General features: G+C 53.4%; 1 protein-coding gene across 9 annotated transcripts; it reads right to left on the bottom strand.

The window, feature by feature from the left end:
* Positions 1-2,073: 2,073 nt before the first annotated feature.
* On the bottom strand, positions 2,074-16,630 carry Rnf44 (ring finger protein 44). Of its 9 annotated transcripts, none has more exons than XM_085831065.1 (11): positions 16,609-16,630; positions 7,036-7,186; positions 6,659-6,848; positions 6,291-6,458; positions 5,717-5,893; positions 5,462-5,623; positions 5,253-5,374; positions 5,001-5,088; positions 4,787-4,908; positions 4,608-4,707; positions 2,074-4,485 (listed from the first exon to the last, which is right to left on the bottom strand). In XM_085831065.1, the coding sequence occupies exons 2-11, from the start codon at positions 7,140-7,142 to the stop codon at positions 4,423-4,425; spliced, it is 1,299 nt and encodes a 432-aa protein (XP_085687191.1). In that variant the 5' UTR covers positions 7,143-7,186; positions 16,609-16,630; the 3' UTR covers positions 2,074-4,422. The 9 variants fall into 9 exon arrangements, with proteins under 9 accessions (XP_085687191.1, XP_085687186.1, XP_085687192.1 ...); XM_085831060.1 differs by lacking the exon at positions 16,609-16,630 and adding an exon at positions 16,368-16,515; XM_085831066.1 differs by lacking the exon at positions 16,609-16,630 and adding an exon at positions 16,368-16,515 and having other exon boundaries at positions 5,717-5,890.
* Positions 16,631-17,842: the final 1,212 nt, after the last annotated feature.

The following is a 17,842-nucleotide window of genomic DNA, read 5'->3' as shown; positions in this document are numbered from 1 at the left end:
CCAAGCTGAGTGAGGAGGAGGAGGAGGCCCACACCTTTAATCCCAGCTTTCTAGAGGCAGAGACAAAGTGGATCTCTGAATTCAAGGCCAGCCTGGTCTACAGACTGAGTTCCAGGACAGCCACACTACACAGTGAGACTAAAGACAAACAACATTTGTGTTTCTGACTGTGCATACGTCTGTGCACCATGTACCCGTGGAGGCCAGGAGTTCCATTGAATCATGTGGTTGCTGGGAATCAAACCTGGGCCTTCTGTAAGAGCAGCCTGTACTCTTAAAGACTGAGCTCTCTCTCTAGCCCCAATGTATGCATTCTTTTTGTTCTGTAATATTCAACACTTTCACCTGCTGAGCCATCTTTACAGGCCCAAATTTTTACTGACTGGCTAGAAATAGCATTGTTTATATGAGAGCTCTATTTGCATATATGCCTGCATGACAGAAGAGGGCATCGGATTCTATTACAGATGGTTGAGAGCCTAACACGTGGTTGCTGGGAAATCAACTCAAGACCTTTGAAAGAGCAGCAGTCTAGTGCTCTTTAACTGCTGAGCCATCTCTCCAACCCCTAGAAATAATATTGCTTTTAAATTATATTCTCACGTGTCTAGGTTAATGTTAGCAAGTCAGTCAGTCAGCTGAGTGCCCAGCATGCTGGAGTGCCTAGAACTCAAGCACTTGGGAGGGGAAGTCGCAAAGATCAACCTCTGCTATTAAGTTGCAGGCTGGTTTAGGACACATGCTCTGCTGTCTCAGTATGTTTCACATATTTATTGCTAGCTTTTGTTTTGTTTTGTTTTGTTTTTTAGATTTATTTATTGATTATATGTAAGTACACTGTAGCTGTCTTCAGACACTCCAGAAGAGGGAGTCAGATCTCTTTACGGATGGTTGTGAGCCACCATGTGGTTGCTGGGATTTGAACTCTGGACCTTCGGAAGAGCAGTGGGGTGCTCTTACCCACTGAGCCATCTCACCAGCCCCTCTTTTGTTTTTTTGAGACAGGGTTTCTCTGTGTAGCCCTGGCTGTCCTGGAACTCACTCTGTAGACCAGGCTGGCCTCGAACTCAGAAATCCTAGTGCCTCTGCCTCCTAAATGCTGGGATTAAAGGCATTTGACACCACTGCCTGGCCTACTTGCTAGCTTCTAAAACCCATTTCCTCCTCATTTTGGATTTTTATTGTTCTAGAGCCTTGGAACTCAGCTGCAGCAACACATAATCTACCATGTCCCAGTACACCAAAGCAAATACATGACACACAGCCTTCATAATCAACTCTAGAGATTTACAGCACAGGTCCGAGCAAGGCCCAGTTAGACTATCAGAGCCCTTATCCCATGATACTGCCTAGTGGACTTCCTCACTTCTAAACACCTCAGCTGATTCTGCCTACACAGACACACACTCTCTCTCTCTCAATGATTCAGACTCCATGAAAAGCACTTGACCAGAGCTCTGGTTAGTGGCATCACGTAAGTTACTGCCTGCAGAATCGTGCTGTTTGGCATGCTCACCCCTGAAGCCCTGTACCCAATGCCACCATGGAGATAAATGAAGACCCTCTCAGGCAGGGAACAGAGGCAAGGAGTGTACCGGTCTACCTCAGGTTGTGGCCTGGCCAATCATGCTGCTGAACAGAGAGACTGCACCCAGAGTTGTCCAATGTCTAATGGAGTTCCCAAGGTTTCCCCTTTTGGAGAAACGCAGTTGGACTGCACCATGTTGGGGATGGATGAGGCCCAGGGTAGCACACCCACCATTGAACTGAACACAGCCCACTCCCTCAGAAAATGGTTTATCCTCAACTACAGATTTGAATCTGAGGCCAGCCTGGGCTACATGAGATCACCTCAAAATGCCAAGAACAACCTAGAAGTTAGGACGACCAGGTGTCCTTCTCACATTCGTTCGATGGAATCTTGTAACTTGCCAACACAACCCATTTCCACTCTAGGCAGATGTTTCTGGTCAGTTCATGGCTTGCTACCCCACTGAGCACAACCCCCAGTCTCCAGGTATTCCCCATTCCCCACTTCTCATGGAAAGAACACAGAGAGCAGCCAGAGGCAGCTTGGGCAGCACTCGTATACATCATACATTTATTAGTGAATATCCCTCTGAAATCAGCAACAATATTAAAAAAAATAATGATTGCACTACTTGGTCAAGCAGAACTAGCAACTTTCATTTTAAAAAAAGTACAAATCTGTTAAAAATTTCAATCAGTATACACATATATAATACAACATACTAGTTATGTTAAATGCTACAAACCAATGTGAGTCCAATGGGATGGAAAAAACCACACATTTAAGCTTTAAGAACCATTTGTCTCTATATATTAGCATTTTCTCAAATACATACATGGGAAAAATGAGGTAACTGTAAGATGTGCAAGGAACAGGGCCCCCAAATCACATGTGTTTTTATATATATATATATATGTGTGTGTGTTTAGTTAGATATATATATATAAAACTTTTCTAACACAGAACACAGGCGCTGGGCCCAGCAGTGCTGGGGGAAGGTGCCCACTGTCATGCCTAGGCCAGAAGTTGGTAAATAAAGAGTAAACAATGCCAAGCCCCCACCACAGGAAATCATTGGTAACATGGCATCTACAGCAAGGTTGGCAAATCACAAACATCCTAAGTAATTGTTTCATAAATCTTTTTTAAATGATTAAAAACAAACAAACAAAAAGGGTGTATTTCCCCCCAGTAGCTGCTTGCTGGAATCATCACTGCAGCCGACACAATCCATGAGCCAATTCTGCTGCCCCAGGAACCACAAGGGTTTGAAAACCTTTTTTGGGGTGAGGAAGGGATGGGGGTTGGAGAAGGTGGTTCTCTGTGTAAAACACGTGGATTTTCAACACTGCTATAAATATAGAAACATCACCTGGAGTTATATACAGTAAGACTTTGGGTTCTTGTGGGGTGGGACCAGGCCAATGGGGCCTGGCAGGCTGGGGTGGGGGCAGGGCTGCGGTGAGAACGAGGGTGGTTGGAGCATCCCTGAGGCAGCAGGCGCCAATGGCTGCCTGCTAGGATGTGCCGGCCCCACACGCGGTTCGTTCACTCCAGGCAGCGCAGCAACCCCAGTTGGCGGTAGGAAAGGAAAGGAGTGGGACCTGAAAGGAGGGTAAGGAACACAGCCTCCTCCAGACCTTGGAGGGCAGGAATCAGGCCAGGAGGGGCCCCCTGAGGTGGAGGTTCACGTCCTCCCTGACCCCTGTCCTCACAGGATTGCTCAGGAGGAGACTCACCCAGGCAGGTGGGACACAGGCCCTGGCTGGAGAGGAGATGCCCTGAAAAGCAGACGGTCCCGGTAGGCTCTAGGGACATGTGCAGTACAGTGCATGGCAGTTATCAGCTGAGCACAGACCCCCCCAAACTCCGCCCCGTGACTTCCAGCCACCCAGATAAGTCCCAGCGGCACACACTCATGTGGAGGCCTGGTGTGGCACAACCTGACCCTACTCTGCCCCCTGGGCATTTGGTCCCGGTTGGTCCCTATGCCCCCACTCCTATTAAACCAAAGGGAAAGCAAGAGAATAAAAAACTAAACACCTCTTAAATATCCACACCCCCTACACGCAATTTTGGGCCAAATGAATAAACAAAAACTGCTGTTCCTCACATTCATGCAAAACGACAGAGGGGGAAGATCGAGCATGGGTCTGACACTGTCACTGGTGGAGGGGCAGCCACCAGGAACACAAGGACATGCCCAGATCACGGGAGGCTACTGAAGAACACAATGTATCCAGCTTGGAGCCCTGGCCCATTTGCTCATGGAGCCTGGCTGGGATACTCTCCAGCCTGGGGGTGGGCTGGAACGCTGTGCCTGGGGTAAGGGTCCTAGGGAGTCAGACCCACACCGCACAGCAGCAGAGGCAGAGCTGACTGCCTATGTCTGTCTGAAACCAAAAAGGAGAACTCAGGAAATGGTCTCTGGCTACTCCCTGCCCACACACCTGGCAGTCCCACTAGGGCAGGGAAGGACACGTCACTTCAGTACAGGAGACCAGTTGACCCAGGGTGGCTATTCCTTTGTCCGTCTGGGGTCTGGGGAATCACACCAGCCACCACTTGGGGAATGGACTCCTGCCTCCCAGAGCCAGCAGGAAGAAGGACCCAGGGGCAGATAAGAAGCAGACTGAGTTGGGGACACTCAGGCAGCTCCGTGGCGGGCAGGCAGGCAGGCAGGCAGACTGGGGAAGGAGTCTTTGGAGCTTGGCAATGCAGGGGCTTATTGCAGGGGCTTCTCCAGACTGACCATGGCACCAGCTCTGGAGTGGCAGGTGGGAACGCTGACAGGCCTGGCCCCACCCTCACAGTCCTCCCCGGGCCATGCCCAGCTCCCCCCACCCAATTCTGGAGCTTTGGGCAGGGATCTTGTGGGTGGCTGTGGAGCCTCACTCGGCCTCCCTGGGCACCTCGGAGGCATCCGCCCGGCAAATGGGACAGGTCCGGTTGGCCTGGGAGAATACCCACACATCAGACCCCATTGTGTGACCTCCCCTCCCCCACCTATCTGACTTGGAGAAAATCTCCATACCTGCCCCTAGAGACACCCAGGAGCCGGCTCAGGCCACCTTACCTTCAACCACTTGTCAACACACTTGGCATGGAACTCGTGGTTACAGGGGAGGACTCGGAGCAGCTGCCGCACCTCGAAGTCACTGAAGCAGACCACACACCTGAGGAGGGGCACAGTGTCAGCACAGTGACAGCTGAGGCAGCAGAGGGCCCTCCTTGGGCTCTCAGGGTGACACTCACAGAGTCTGCTCAGACTGATGGCTGTCAGGGTTAAAGCGATACGACGGCAGTTGTTCGATGTCTGCTTTGGTGAGGCCCCGGGGCTTGGCGTCTCCCAGCCGCTCCGCCAGGTTCAGGAGAGCCTAGAACCAGGCAAGGGAGGTCAGCAGCGCCTGAGGCTATAGGTCTCCCACTCCACCCCTCCCTGGCCCAGCCCGGCCCGGGCTCCACAGACCTCATAGTTCTCCATCTCCACGTCATCCACGTCCAGGTCCAGGCTGATGGTGGGGCCCACGGTGGTCGGTGACATTGGCAGCATTGAACTAGACAGGGAGGGAGGCCAGAATGCAGGTCAGTGGAGGCAGAACAAAGTGACCCTTGCTCCTCCATGTGCACAGTTCATACTCAGGATCTGGGGCTACCAGAGCTGTGGAGACCCTCAGAGAACAAGGCCTAACAGCACTAGGGCAGTTATGCTGGCACTTACAGGAAGTAGGGTAGGAAGCTTGGGTAGTAAGATGGTGGTGGTGGCGGCGGGGGTGGTGGCAGCGGCTGCTGCAGGCGGTATCTCTGTGTGCTCAGTCTTCGTGGCATCATGTGGGAATATGGCTGCATACAGGGAACCAAGCACAGGTCAACTGGCAGGCCCACCTGCCCACTGCCCAAGCTTGGCCTCAGATAGGGGCGGCCACTCACCACACCAAAGGACAGCTCCTGGTGCAGTGGATCATGGGGTAGGTAGTGAAGGGGCACTGAGGGCGACAAGGCTGGGCCAGTGGCAGAGGTGGAGTAAGTGAAGCTACCCAAGGGGTGCTGGTCTCCTCGAAGGTCCATCTCGTTATCCAGCCGCTGCAGGGGCTAAGCGAGGAAAGGCCAGTCAGTCAGCTGGTTATAACAAGCCCAGGTCTTTCCTACTCTACACTCCCCTCTCCCTCCAGTTCCCACACTCACCATACGTGGGTGCTGGGTCTGCAGGGATACAAACTGCCCAAGCGGTGCCATGTGGGTAGGCTGGGGCGGTGGGGCTGGCGGTGGTGGATGAAGGATGTAGTGGTCACTGGAGATGAGGTGGGGGTAGGTGTGGTAGGGCCCAGGGAGCTGCTGCATGGTGCACGCCTGGATCAGCTGCTGAGAGAGGTAGAGAAGCTGGGCCTATGCTTGCCACCCAGGCCAGGGACCACCATCCAGCTACAGGTTCCTATGCATGCCCAGCCTGGAGCCTCTAGCAGCTCAGTCCCACCCTGGCTCTAGTGACTGGGCAGGACGTCACAGTACCACCACGACTGCAGCACCGCTGCCACTGCCTGCAGCAGGCTCTTTGGTACAGATAGTCCCTCAACTCCAAACTGCCTTACACCTGGGTGGAAGCCCACACAGGCACATGTTGCTCTGGAAGGGGCCAGGGCAGGTGGCCAAGTTAGTATACTGCCCAAGCATCTGGTTCAGTTCCCAAGGGTGCCTGTGACTATGTCTGCTGGAATGGACAGTGAGACTTGTACCTGGGTGGAAGAAGTCATTCACTCACCGGAGGTGGGAGGCAGCAGAGGGGGTAGTGCTGCCCACTGAACATCACGGAGCATGCTGGGAGCTGCTGGGCACTGCAGCCAGGGATGTGTTGGCTTGTAGGCAAAGGGAAGCCTTGGGTTGTCACTGTGGTGACCGTGTAGGACAGAGGGACAGGTCCCTGGTGCACCTGTGGAGAGAGCAACAGAGAACTAGAGGGAGGAAACCTGGGGAGGAAGACCCTTCCCCTTTCTGGAGCCCAATTTCTCCATCCACATCATGGGATAACATATGCTAAGTATGGCAAAAACTCATCTTTGCCACCTCTACTCCTTAGACCAGTTTGGTAGAAATAAGTTGGGGGGCAGTGGGTGAGGTAGTTGTACTTACTTGTTCGTGGAGATCAACCATGAACGGGCTCTGCTGGGTGGCTGGGTGCAGCATTCGGGGGCTCCTGCCGGCAGGAGCTGAGGCTCGGTGCTCCTCTACAGAGAGGTTTGATGGTCTGGGCAGCAGCTGCTGGGAGGGTAAGCGCTCATCCTGGGCAGGTGGGCTGGCCAGGGGCCCCTCGTGGCCAAGGCTGTACCACACAGAGGAGCCCCAACAGGATAGAGGGGCACCACTCATTTATAATTCATGGAGGGAAGCCAGGGTCATAACCCACACTAGGAAGCCAAGTAGCTCAGAGCCCTGGGGCCCACCCCTCTGCCCTTGAACCCAAGCCAAGCTGGCTGCCTTTGAATTAAGAGATAGAGACTTCTTCCTACCTTCCCCAGAGCTGGCCTGGACTGCTGCTAAGCCTTGTAAAGACTCGCCAGTGACCCACAGGGGCAGAAGGTGGCCACTTAGTCACTGCCAGAGTCCATGGTCTCATCAGGAGGGCAGGGAGGTGGAGGGGCTGTGCCGGGGCTCACAACCCTAGGAGGTAATTAGAGAAAGATATGGAGGAATAGAAAAAGGCAGTTGTTTGTATAATTAGGACCTGGGAAACCGGCAAAACCTGGACAGGTCCTCTGAAGCCAGGGGTCCAACGTTGACAGGCTAGTCTTAGTTTCCTATTCTGTGAAATGGGGTCAAATCTCTTCAGGGCCAGCTGGCCAGAGGCGGCTCAGGCTGGAGTAAGCTCCTCCTCTGCCTCATGACAAGGGCTAAATCTTGAGCCCCAGGTAGCTGGGACTTTTGGGGAGCTTCAGGTTCCCCTTTCATGTGGCTGGCTGAAGAGGAAGTCCAGAGAGACCTAGGACTCAACTCCCCTCTAGAGAAGGGCTAGGTAAGACAGTCTGACCTGCTTCCCAGCCTTGGAACTTGTTCTCTCTCCCGAACCCTCCCCTCCAGTGCCCACTCGGGTGTGACCCCACAACTAAGGAAAGCTTTTAGCAGGCTTGGGAGAACAGATTCACTGTCCCAGGTTCCACATGTCAAAGCTAGGAAATGGGCGGCTTCAAGCCTGTCTCTACACCCTGGTGCTCATAGAGGAGGGCGTCTCAAGGCTCCACAGAGACTAGAAGAAGCTTGCGACTGGCAGCATGCAAGGCCTGGTACACACCCATGTCTTGTAACAACCCCAGAGCGGGTCCAACCTCAGGCTTCTGCAACTAACTCAGTCAGGATGAAGCCATGGCAAGGAACACGCTGGAACCCATCAGGCCAGGCCCTGCGACACTGAAGAGTGTATCACACTGGACCAGCCAGCCTTGTGCCACAGGTGGTCTTTTCACTCTTTCTCAGCCAACAAACCTATGGTCATCTGATGTCCAGTTTCAAATGCTGCCCCCTGCTGACACAGCAAGGGAGAGCAGTTCCAGTTAAGCACCTCAGCTGGTCCTGCAAAGGTCAGAACCATTTCCTCTACCCAGGACTCGCCAAGTTTGGGCCCCAATTCTCCAAGTCTGCAGGGAAGAATGCTTCCTCCATGTTTCCCAACAGTGCCTGGCCTCAGCCACAGACCTGGGGAACACCAGCTGGATTCATTGCTGTTACTGGCCGGCTCAGGCACTCAGCAGGGGTGGGATTCAACTGAAGAAGCCTCAATGACAGGGTGTTGTCAGAGTAAACAATGGGAGGTTATAAATGAATCACTCTCCCCAAATCTTAGTCTCTGAAACGAGGCTAAAGCATACAGGAACGGATGGACGGACAGACACACACATACAAACACGACCCAACTGCATTTGCTCTCCCTCCTCAGTCAGAAAATGGGCCTTCTCTCCAAGATACCCTGACACATAGGCCCCCACTTTTGAGATTCCAGGTCAGGGAAAACGCAAATACCTGAAACAAGATGCCTGGCCTATCCCAACCCAGCACACAGTAGGGCATCTAGTGGGGAGCAATGGAGCCAAAGGTAACAGCATCACTCCCAACAAACATCACCCCCAACTTCTTGCCAGGGACTTAGGCCCATCACTTCCTCTCCTTGAACTTCAGATTCCTCCTCTGTAAAAATGGGAACCTAAGAACGATCTCTCAGGGACCCATCAAAGGCCACTCTAAAGGGAAGAGAAGAGGCAGCCTTAAGTGAAGGCCAGCTGTGGTGTGAATGGTTGGCCTCCTCCTGCACCCCTACCCTAGGTAGACACAAGTCCCTAAGCACGAGGAGGTGTCCAGCAGTGTACCCGAGGAAGGAAAGGTGGTTCTGTAACTCCTGCCAGAAACTAAAGTGGTAAAGAGGGGACACACCCATTTCAGTTACTGAAACCCCAAGGTCTTGTTCTAGACCACGGGGAACACAATTGGTCCTCCTGGCTGGTTCCCTAGACCCAAAGCCCTAGTACTCTCAACAATAGTGGTCGGAGGGAAAACCACAGAGTACTTCAGTGAGTAGCGTCCCAGAGACGCAAGAGTGACTGAGCTGGACCAATCAACACACTCAAGGTCAACCAGCACCACTGCTTTCCCACACCCCTCTTCACTGTACTACTCTCTATCAAGTTTGTGTAAACTCCCCTAAGTCTATCTTGCCCCATGGGTCCACAACCCCGCCAGCCAAGTACAGAGTCCCAAGCACACATTCTAACCCTTGAGTAGGGTCGAATAGGGTTGGTTTGCAGAAAGATTCACTCCCTCTAGCAGATGAGCAGGCTTAGGCGGGAATACAAGTTCCCCTCCTCTACATGCTCGCCGTACCTCCCTCTAAGCAGGAGCTTCCCAACTCCCACAAAGGCCGAGGAGGCGATTTAGGGCGGAACCACCACACCTTGGCCAGCTTAGACTCCCTGGGTGACCTTGGTTAAAGAACTCCTTTAGTTTCGGCTAAGCCTTATTTACAATAAAGTAGGGACTGAAATCTCCCCAGGGCGCCCCTAAAAAAGCCACAGACAAGAAACTAGGTGTTCACATTATGGGGAAGGAAAACAAAGTCCCAGAGGATAAGGCTCCTCCCCAAAGCAGGCCGTGGGGCTCCAGCAATTTTCCAAAGCTACCCCTCCTTGGGGATGGGACCGAAGCTCGTACACCTGTGCCAGGAGGGGCCTCCGTTGTTCCCCTTACTCCGTAATGCCGCACTCGGAGGAACACTGAGGGGAAAAGGCAGGCAGCACCGCTGGGGCTAGAGCGCTGTGACTTTAAGAGCCGAAGATCCCGGACCATGTGCTCGGCGTGAGACAAAAGCAACAACAAAGGAAGTGGCGGCTGCAGGGGGAGGGGGTGGCTCCTTCCCCTCCACCGCAGCGCTCTGCAAGGCAGAAGAGCGGCCCGGACTAGGTAGCCGCAGGCAGCACCTGGCCTGGGGGCCCCGCCGCCGTCTCCCACCACTCCCTCAGCCCGGGATCGACGCCTACGAGGCCAGCAAACAACGCGTCCCCGAAGGAGCCGTAGTTCCGGGGTGCGGGTCCGAAGTTAAGAGGCCCGGCCTGACTCACCGGCAGCCGTCCGATCACACGCGGGCTCCTTTGTTCGCGATGCGGGGTGCGGACGGTGAAGCGCCCGCTCCTTCGCAAGCCTGCTCTGTCTTCCGCCTCCCCAGCCCGGGCCGAGAGAAGGGCGGCGCAGGACGCAGCTGTGCTCTCCGGCGGACTGGCCCTTTAAGAACTGTCCGCGGCGGCCGGATGGAACCAGCCCCACGTTTTGATTCACAACATTCGGAGCGGCGGGGGCGCGCAGCGCGGGAGGCGGCTCGCGGGGGCGCGCCAGGACGCGCAAGCAAACAGTAGCGGCAAGAGCCGGCACCCGCCCCGCCCCGCAGGCCCCGCCCCGCGCCGTGCGTTGGCCAATCGCGTCCTGCGAGCGGCACGTGACTAGCGGGTCGCCATCTTGAAAGGCTGGCTAAAAAAGCCTCTTCGCCCCCACCTCATACTTCAAAGCCTACAAGGCCGAGTCGCAGGTGAAGATCGGTGCGACCCCAGGTCCGGGGACCGTGGCACGCACTAGGCACGCACTAACAGGTCATGGTTACCTTCTTAGGGCCGCGGCCTCTGTGGGGCACGCAGCCTCTCACGCAGCCGAGGTGAGAGGACCGCTCTTAGCTCGGCAAGCACACTTCCCGGAGATGACGTCACCCCAAGCCCGGCAGGCCTGCGATGACCTCATAGCTCACCTCGCCTCTCAACTCGCTCGCTTTCCGTTCCGTTACGCGGCGCCTTTAAACAGCTGGGACAACCCAGGGCTGAAGAGACCAATGACTGAGGAGCCATGCAAATGATTTAACGTCTCCCGGGTAGGGGGATTGGTCTTGCGCGTGCTGACGTCACAGAAACATCTCGGCACCCCGCCCCTAGCGCGGCCCGGGAAAAGGGGTGGAGAGGCTCTAGCTCAGCTGAAGTGGGAAAAGCTGGGATCTCGTGAACCAGGCCCAGGGAAGTTTCTGCAGTTTAGTTCCCTAAGCTTCCCAACGGCTGAGAGCCTAGGGATCAGAACAAGCAGGCCACTGTACCGGAAAGAAGAGTCACTCCCCCAGGACCGGTGGATCAATAGTTCGAGAACAGCCTGGTCTTCATAGCTACAGAGACCTTGTCTTCAAAACACAAACAACAAAAGTATCACACACCCAGATAGTAACACAGCTGAGGCGAGAGGGGGGGCAGACATCGGTGTCCTCTTAGGATGCCCCCCCCCCCCGCCAGGCAAACATACAAAGTGGGGTATGGTGTGTCTGCATCGATTATATAAGCAGAGCATCACCATTACCTAAAGCACTCATGTCTACTAGGACGGTCTGTAGTAACTGGACGGACTACTCCAGCGTCCACCAACCCAGAACAGGGTGTCAGTAGAAAATGGCAGCATTTGTTAAATCTCTGGGGCTACAGATGGGTGACACTCTGTACTTTGTGGATGTATCCCATAATCCCAAATATTTAAAAAACAAACAAACCAATTTGCTAACAAGGTGTAACAATATTATCAATTTCAACTGAATATTGTATCTGCATACAGTGGGAAGTGATTTGGGAAAAGACTCAGGAATTCTCATTAGGGTGCACCTGTTCAGGAGGGCAGATTTGTTTGTTTGTTTTTTGAGACGATTTCTCTGTATAGCCCTGGCTGGCCTTGAATTCAGAAATCCTCCTGCCTCTGCCCCCCAAGTGCTTGGGATTAAAGGCATGCGCCACCACTGCCCGGCAAAGAGGACAGATTTAAAATTTTTCTTTGTATTACTATTGTTTTTGTTTGCTTATAAACATCATCTCCTTTATCTCAGGCAGCCTCAACTCTTGATCCTCTTCCCAGGTGCTGAGATTACAGACATATACCACCACTCCTAGTTTACATTTTTTAAATTTGGTAACTGTGTATTTGCTTTTAAAAATTCTAGACAGAGGGCTGGAGAGATGGCTCAGCGATTAAGAGCACTAGTTACTATTCCAGAGAACCAGGGTTCATTTCCCAGCACCCACAGGGCAGTTTAAAACTGTCTGTAGCTCCAAGGAATCTGACACCCTCACACAGACATACTTGCAGGCAAAACACCAATACACATAAAATTCTATTCAAAATAAAATTCTAGCCCGGTGTGGTGGCGCACGCCCTTAATCCCAGCACTTGGGAGGCAAAGGCAAATGGATTTCTGAGGCCCACCTGGTCTACAAAGTGAGTTCCAGGACAGCCAGGGCTACACAGAGAAACCCTGTCTCGAAAAACAAAAAAACAAAAAAACAACCCAAAACCTAGACAAATTCTAGTGGCCAATGCCTTTAATCCCAGAAACTGGGAAAGGCAGGTGGCCTCTGAGTTCGAGGCCACCCTGATCTACAGACTGAGTTCCAGGACAGATAGGGCTACACAGGAATCTTGTCTCAAAATACAAATTCTAGACAGTACAACCCACTGAATAAAATTGCCAAAACCTATAAAACAATTTATCTTAGGCTTATTTTTAAAGGATTTTATCATTTTATGTATATGTATGAGGGTGTGTCTGCCTATGTTTGTACAACTCACAGGCAATGCTTGTAAGGGCCATAATAGATCATTGGACCCCTGAGAACTAGAGTTAAAGACAGTTTAAATCAACTGATATAGATGCTTGGAATCGAATCCTGGTCCTCTGGAAGAGCAGCAAATGCTCTTAACTGCTAAACTACCTCTCCAGTCCTTTAAGCCCAATTTTAAGACATAAAAACTTTTCTTTTACAATGAAAATCTCTCCTGAGGAAAAGTAGCCAATGGAAGAATCTAGAAGAAAACTGGGGGGGGGGGATCCATCCTTTGGCTCAGAACACCCTTTAGCCAACTAACTGCACTGATGATGTGCAGCCAACAACATGCTGAAGGCAAGGTGGTACAGGGGCAATGTGCAGAGATCTCTGAGCAACAGGACATCAAGGTAATGACGTAGTGGCACAGGCGATACTTGGGATGGCACTCTATTTCCCACGAATGCGCATGAACTGACGGACATGCACAATGACGTTCTTTGTTGGCCCCATATCAATTCCCTGTCCCCTTCAACCTCATCTCCACCAATTACAAGCACCTAGAAATCCTGCCCATGTTCAAAGACACTTAAATCCGCCTGCCTGCTGCTGCTTCAGGAGGAGCCTGCAGGTGCATCTAATATGCTCACCCTGCCAATCTTCTGGGCTCACCTCTTCTAAGCCCTTCCTGTACCATGTTGGTACTCCTTCTGCCAGCTGAGCCTGGCCCCTTCTGGTGGAAGAGCCTTTCCTAGTCTACAGATCAGTTCCTCCTTCCTTCAGCGTTCCACTCCCCCCTCCCTTTTACAAGGGCTGATAGGACCCAGACCTTCACTGTGTGAACTAATCACACAAACCCCGGCCCCAGTCACTGTCTCCCTCAATAATCTCCTGGCTGAAGGGGTTCGCCTACTAAGTGAACTGAGATCAGCCTCTGCTAGAAATGTGGCATCACAGGGCTAACCCACTTTATGGGTGAGGATCTGAGAACCACAGAAGTGAAGTGACTTGCCCAAGCACATTACTAATTTCTTTTCCCAGAAAACCACCCTCTGGACACAGCTTGAGGGCCTGAGTTCAATCCCCACAACACACACAAAAATAAATGTGGTGACAGGTGGCCAGCCAGCCTAGACTAACTGGTTAGCTACACACCCATCTTTGAAAAGGATGGACACTGACTAAGGAATGACATCCAGGGTTGACCACCAGCCACCACATATCAGCACACATGTGCACTAACAAAACACACACTCACCCTCCATTCACAGTTCAGTTATGGGCTTTTAAGCACATGCCTGGCCTGTGTATAATTTCCTCTGTCTAATATGTCTTCAATACCACATACCCACCTCTGGCAGATTCTTAGTCAAGCTCTAAACTAAGCCAGATATCTCCCTTGTACCTTTTCTGTCCTGTTAGGTTTGTTTTTGCTTCCCAGACCCAAAGACCCATGATCACGCTGCATCTCAACAGATGGGGCTATCTTCTTCATGTGGTCATTCTGCAGTTCCTAGCAGGGTCCAGACTCATCTGGGACCTGGTTCCCACTGTGCCACAAATACCCAAAGACTCTAGGTTGTCCCTACCTGGCTAGACCCTTCATCTTTTCTCATACAAGGCCCTCTTGTTGATCTCCCTGGGCCTGGCCTTGGAAACCCTCAGGCAATCTCTCCCCAAGACCACCTCCTCCAAATCTGAAGATCTTTCCTGGCCACATGCAAAAATTTTATGGGCAGAAAGGAGGAGAATTTTTATCAAGTTTTCTACAGAAGCCAGAAATCTAGACTATTCTTTAAAATCCTATGCTTTGGAATCCAGTGTGGCCCTCTGGGTGCCACTTCCTCATCACAACCCATTCCCTGTGAGGTGTGGCCCTTATACCTACTGTGTGCTTATGATAGCCCATCCTCCCCAAGTGGCAGGTACTGTTTACTCTCAGAGAGGAAGTAACTGCCCTCACCACAGAACCCAGAAGGGTAGCCCAGTGAATTGCAGAAGTACACACTGGGGAGCTGCCTCTGTTCCTGCAAGTGCTAAGAGGTTTGGTAGACTGTCCTCAGGTTGCACACCTTGATCATCTCACAGTGAACTAAGAGTTAGATACTAGTGTTTGCCCCACTACATTCACAGAAGAGATCACTGAGGTGACAGCCTATATATATCTCTGTGCAAAGATCAAAAGCACACATGTCCCTCGGGCGAAAGAAGACCACAGAGAAGCAGAGGGCCTAGTAAGTGGTTTGAGATGACACAGATGAAGGGGAGCTCCGGCTCAGCAGGACCCAAGTGCAAAGCACTTGCTGGGACATTCCAGCCTCCTTCTGCAGGCCTCATCTGCACAGGAGCAGGGCTCCAGCAGGCTGAGGCAGGAAGAAGGTGCCAGCACTCTTTTTCTAGAGGGGCCCTGCCCAGCCAGGGTTCCCACCTACCATCAGAGCCTGAAAACTGGCTCCCTCCCTTCTCTGAGTCAGGAAGTATTTGGTTTCTTCTCCCTTGGCTCCTCAGGTCTTCCTCCATAGAGGTGGGGCACAGTAGCCTTCCCCAAACTAAGAAAACATGCAACTGGGACATTGGGACACACAGCACATACCTTGGGACTCAGACCTCTCAAAATACTACCAAGCATCAGATTGGAGAGAGCCTCAGACACCAGGGAGAGTGTTAAAAAGGCTCTTCTACATCCTCTCTGCTTTGGGCAAGAATGAACCCCAAGCTTTGCCTCTCCAAATACTCAACCATTTGTGCAGATGGGCCAGGAGCAGAGAGTGTGGGTACGTGCAGATAGGTTCTGGGTCTTGTGCTCATGAGGGCACCAATCTGAGTTCAGCTTTGAGACGCTGGGTTGGTTATCTTCCCTCACACCTCAAGCTCTCATCTGTAAAATGGGGCGATGACAACACTAATAACTGAGGTACCGTTCACCTGCTGAATGTTACTAAGACTGCACTAATGGTTACACGTAGGCAGCTTTGGCTCTCAGGGGCTCTGTGACCTTGAAGTCTTCCCTAACCTCCCAGAGGCTGTTTGTCCAGGGGTAGCACTGGATGAGAATACCCTGTACCTACGTGGCTTTCAATGAATATGCAGATGGCCATGTACCGGTGTGACTCCCTGGTTCTGTCTCTGCAGTGGGATGTGTGAACCTTGTGTGTATGCCGGGGGGTTGGGGGGCTTTTTCCTCATTCACCCCTACACCGCATGCACCTCACCACTGGGATCGCTCAGTCTGCAGTCGGATATGAAAGCACTAGATCACTGAGAAGAAAACTAGGGGCTGCAGGAGTGCAGTGCCTGTAAGGCCCGAATACCCCACTTCCTTGTGTTTTACGTATCAACCCCCAATTCTTTTCTTCTCTGGTCCCCAGCACGGGCTCCACTCAAGCTGGGGCTCAGACAGCAAAAGCTTTGCGACTGGGCAAAATGCAAACCTACCCGACCCCTCGGGGTTCGGACATCGCGAATGCAGTGATGACCCTGTGTCAGTGCTGTTCTGTTCCCTGGACCTCCTGCCACTCTGGCTGCCAAGGGGTGAAATGTTAGGGACACCCTCACGGGGCCACAGGGCACAGGATCCTCGCTGGAGTCCCACCATCCAAGCGCAGAGCTCACAGGAACTCGTCCAGCTCGGCGCCCTAGCACTTGGACCGAGCGGACCAGCCGAGGCGACGACAAGGGCCGGCGAGGCCTCACCGAAGCTCCCGCACCTCCCGCCGCGTCCACAGCGGCCCGCGCCCGGGCGTTACCTGGGGCCACGACTGGGCTCCACCCCGAATAGGCAGCGGCGCGTTGCTCCCGGGGCAGCCCGGTCCGGCTCCGGCTGCGGCTCGCAAGCCGCCGGCCGCGGCCCTCCCCCTGCGCCCGCAATGGAACCTCTCAGTGGCGACGACCCACTCGTCGCCTCCCCCATCCCCAGTGCTCGCTATGGGCTGGTCGGGCCGCACCATCGTGGAGGGGGGGAAAGGGCGGAGCGTCTGGGCACACTACCTTCCGGGGACCGCAGGGACGACGCGCCCGAGCCGAATGGTCCGCCCCGCCTCACAGCGTGCAGTGGGCCGGCCGGACCGTACCAGCGCTGTCAGGGGGAGGGCTCGGGCGGGGCTTCCGGGCACGCCCCCTCAGTGAACTCCCCGCGGGATGTGCGCAATGGGCGGGGCGGGCCTCACTACCGCGGAGCGGGGGAAGCCGGGAACGGGGAATCTGGACACGCCCCCTCAACGCAGGCGAAACCCAAGGAGCAGAACGTCGTCTCCCCCTGCGGCGCACAATGCTCCGGTCGGGCCGTACCATCGCGGACCCGGGGAGGGTGGGGCGGGGCTTTCGGACACTTCCCCTTGGCGCGACCCCAGAGGCGCGGGCGAAGCGCGTAGGAGCCGTCGCGCTCTCAGTGCCTCTTTGACCCGGCATGAGGGCGGGCCCTATTTCTCCTGTAAAATAAGTTAAATACGACTCTGTGGCCTTTCTGTGTCCACTTGAGAGGACACAGACTCCAGATATTCCACAGACTCCAGAGGAGGGGGTAGACCCTGCCTGGACCTTTCCTTAAGCTCGCGGGGAAGCGGGTCGGTGAGGACTACAACTCCCAGGGGACCGTGCTGCGGGTCATGCAGGAAGTTGTAGTTCCCGCGGACCTTGCCCTGGGGGTTGCCCCAAGGCTTTCAGGATCTCAGACCAAGACTTGGTTGGCTTCTCTGTGGTTCGTTGTCCTCAGCATTAACTGGGCCTTTAAAGCCTCCTTTTGTTGGCTTCCTCTTGACAAGAGCGCTTTAAAGGGGATGTTCTCTGAAAGGGACCTAGGGTCTGAGGCCAGGTGTGGGTTGGAAAGTTGTTTCTAAGGTTGACCTGTTTCCGGACTGGCGTCCTTACTGTACAGGCACCGAAGAGACTTTGTACCTGCCAAGTGCAACGAACTTGGAGCATGGGGAATGAAGGCGTGAACACATTCCACCAAGGAGCCACCCTTGGTCATGGCTCTCCCGGTCACCCCTAAAGCAGTGTCATAGAGCTTGCCAGAGACAAACTACAACTAGATTTCTTCTTGTCCGGTTTCTGGGCCCAGAGGATGCACAAAACAGAGAAACCCTGTCTCGAAAAACAAAACAACAGCAACAAAAAAAGACAGGGTTGGACTGGTGAGATGGCTCAGCGGTTAAGAGCGCCGACTGCTCTTCCAAAGGTCCTGAGTTCAAATCCCAGCAACCACATGGTGGCTCACAACCAT

The sequence above is a fragment of the Mus caroli genome, unplaced genomic scaffold (assembly GCF_978045245.1).
Source record: "Mus caroli unplaced genomic scaffold, Mus_caroli_1 scaffold_15, whole genome shotgun sequence".
NCBI classification, from domain to species: Eukaryota; Metazoa; Chordata; class Mammalia; order Rodentia; family Muridae; genus Mus; species Mus caroli.
The sequence above is the reverse complement of the archived record's forward strand: the minus strand, read 5'-3'. Positions and strand labels throughout refer to the sequence as shown.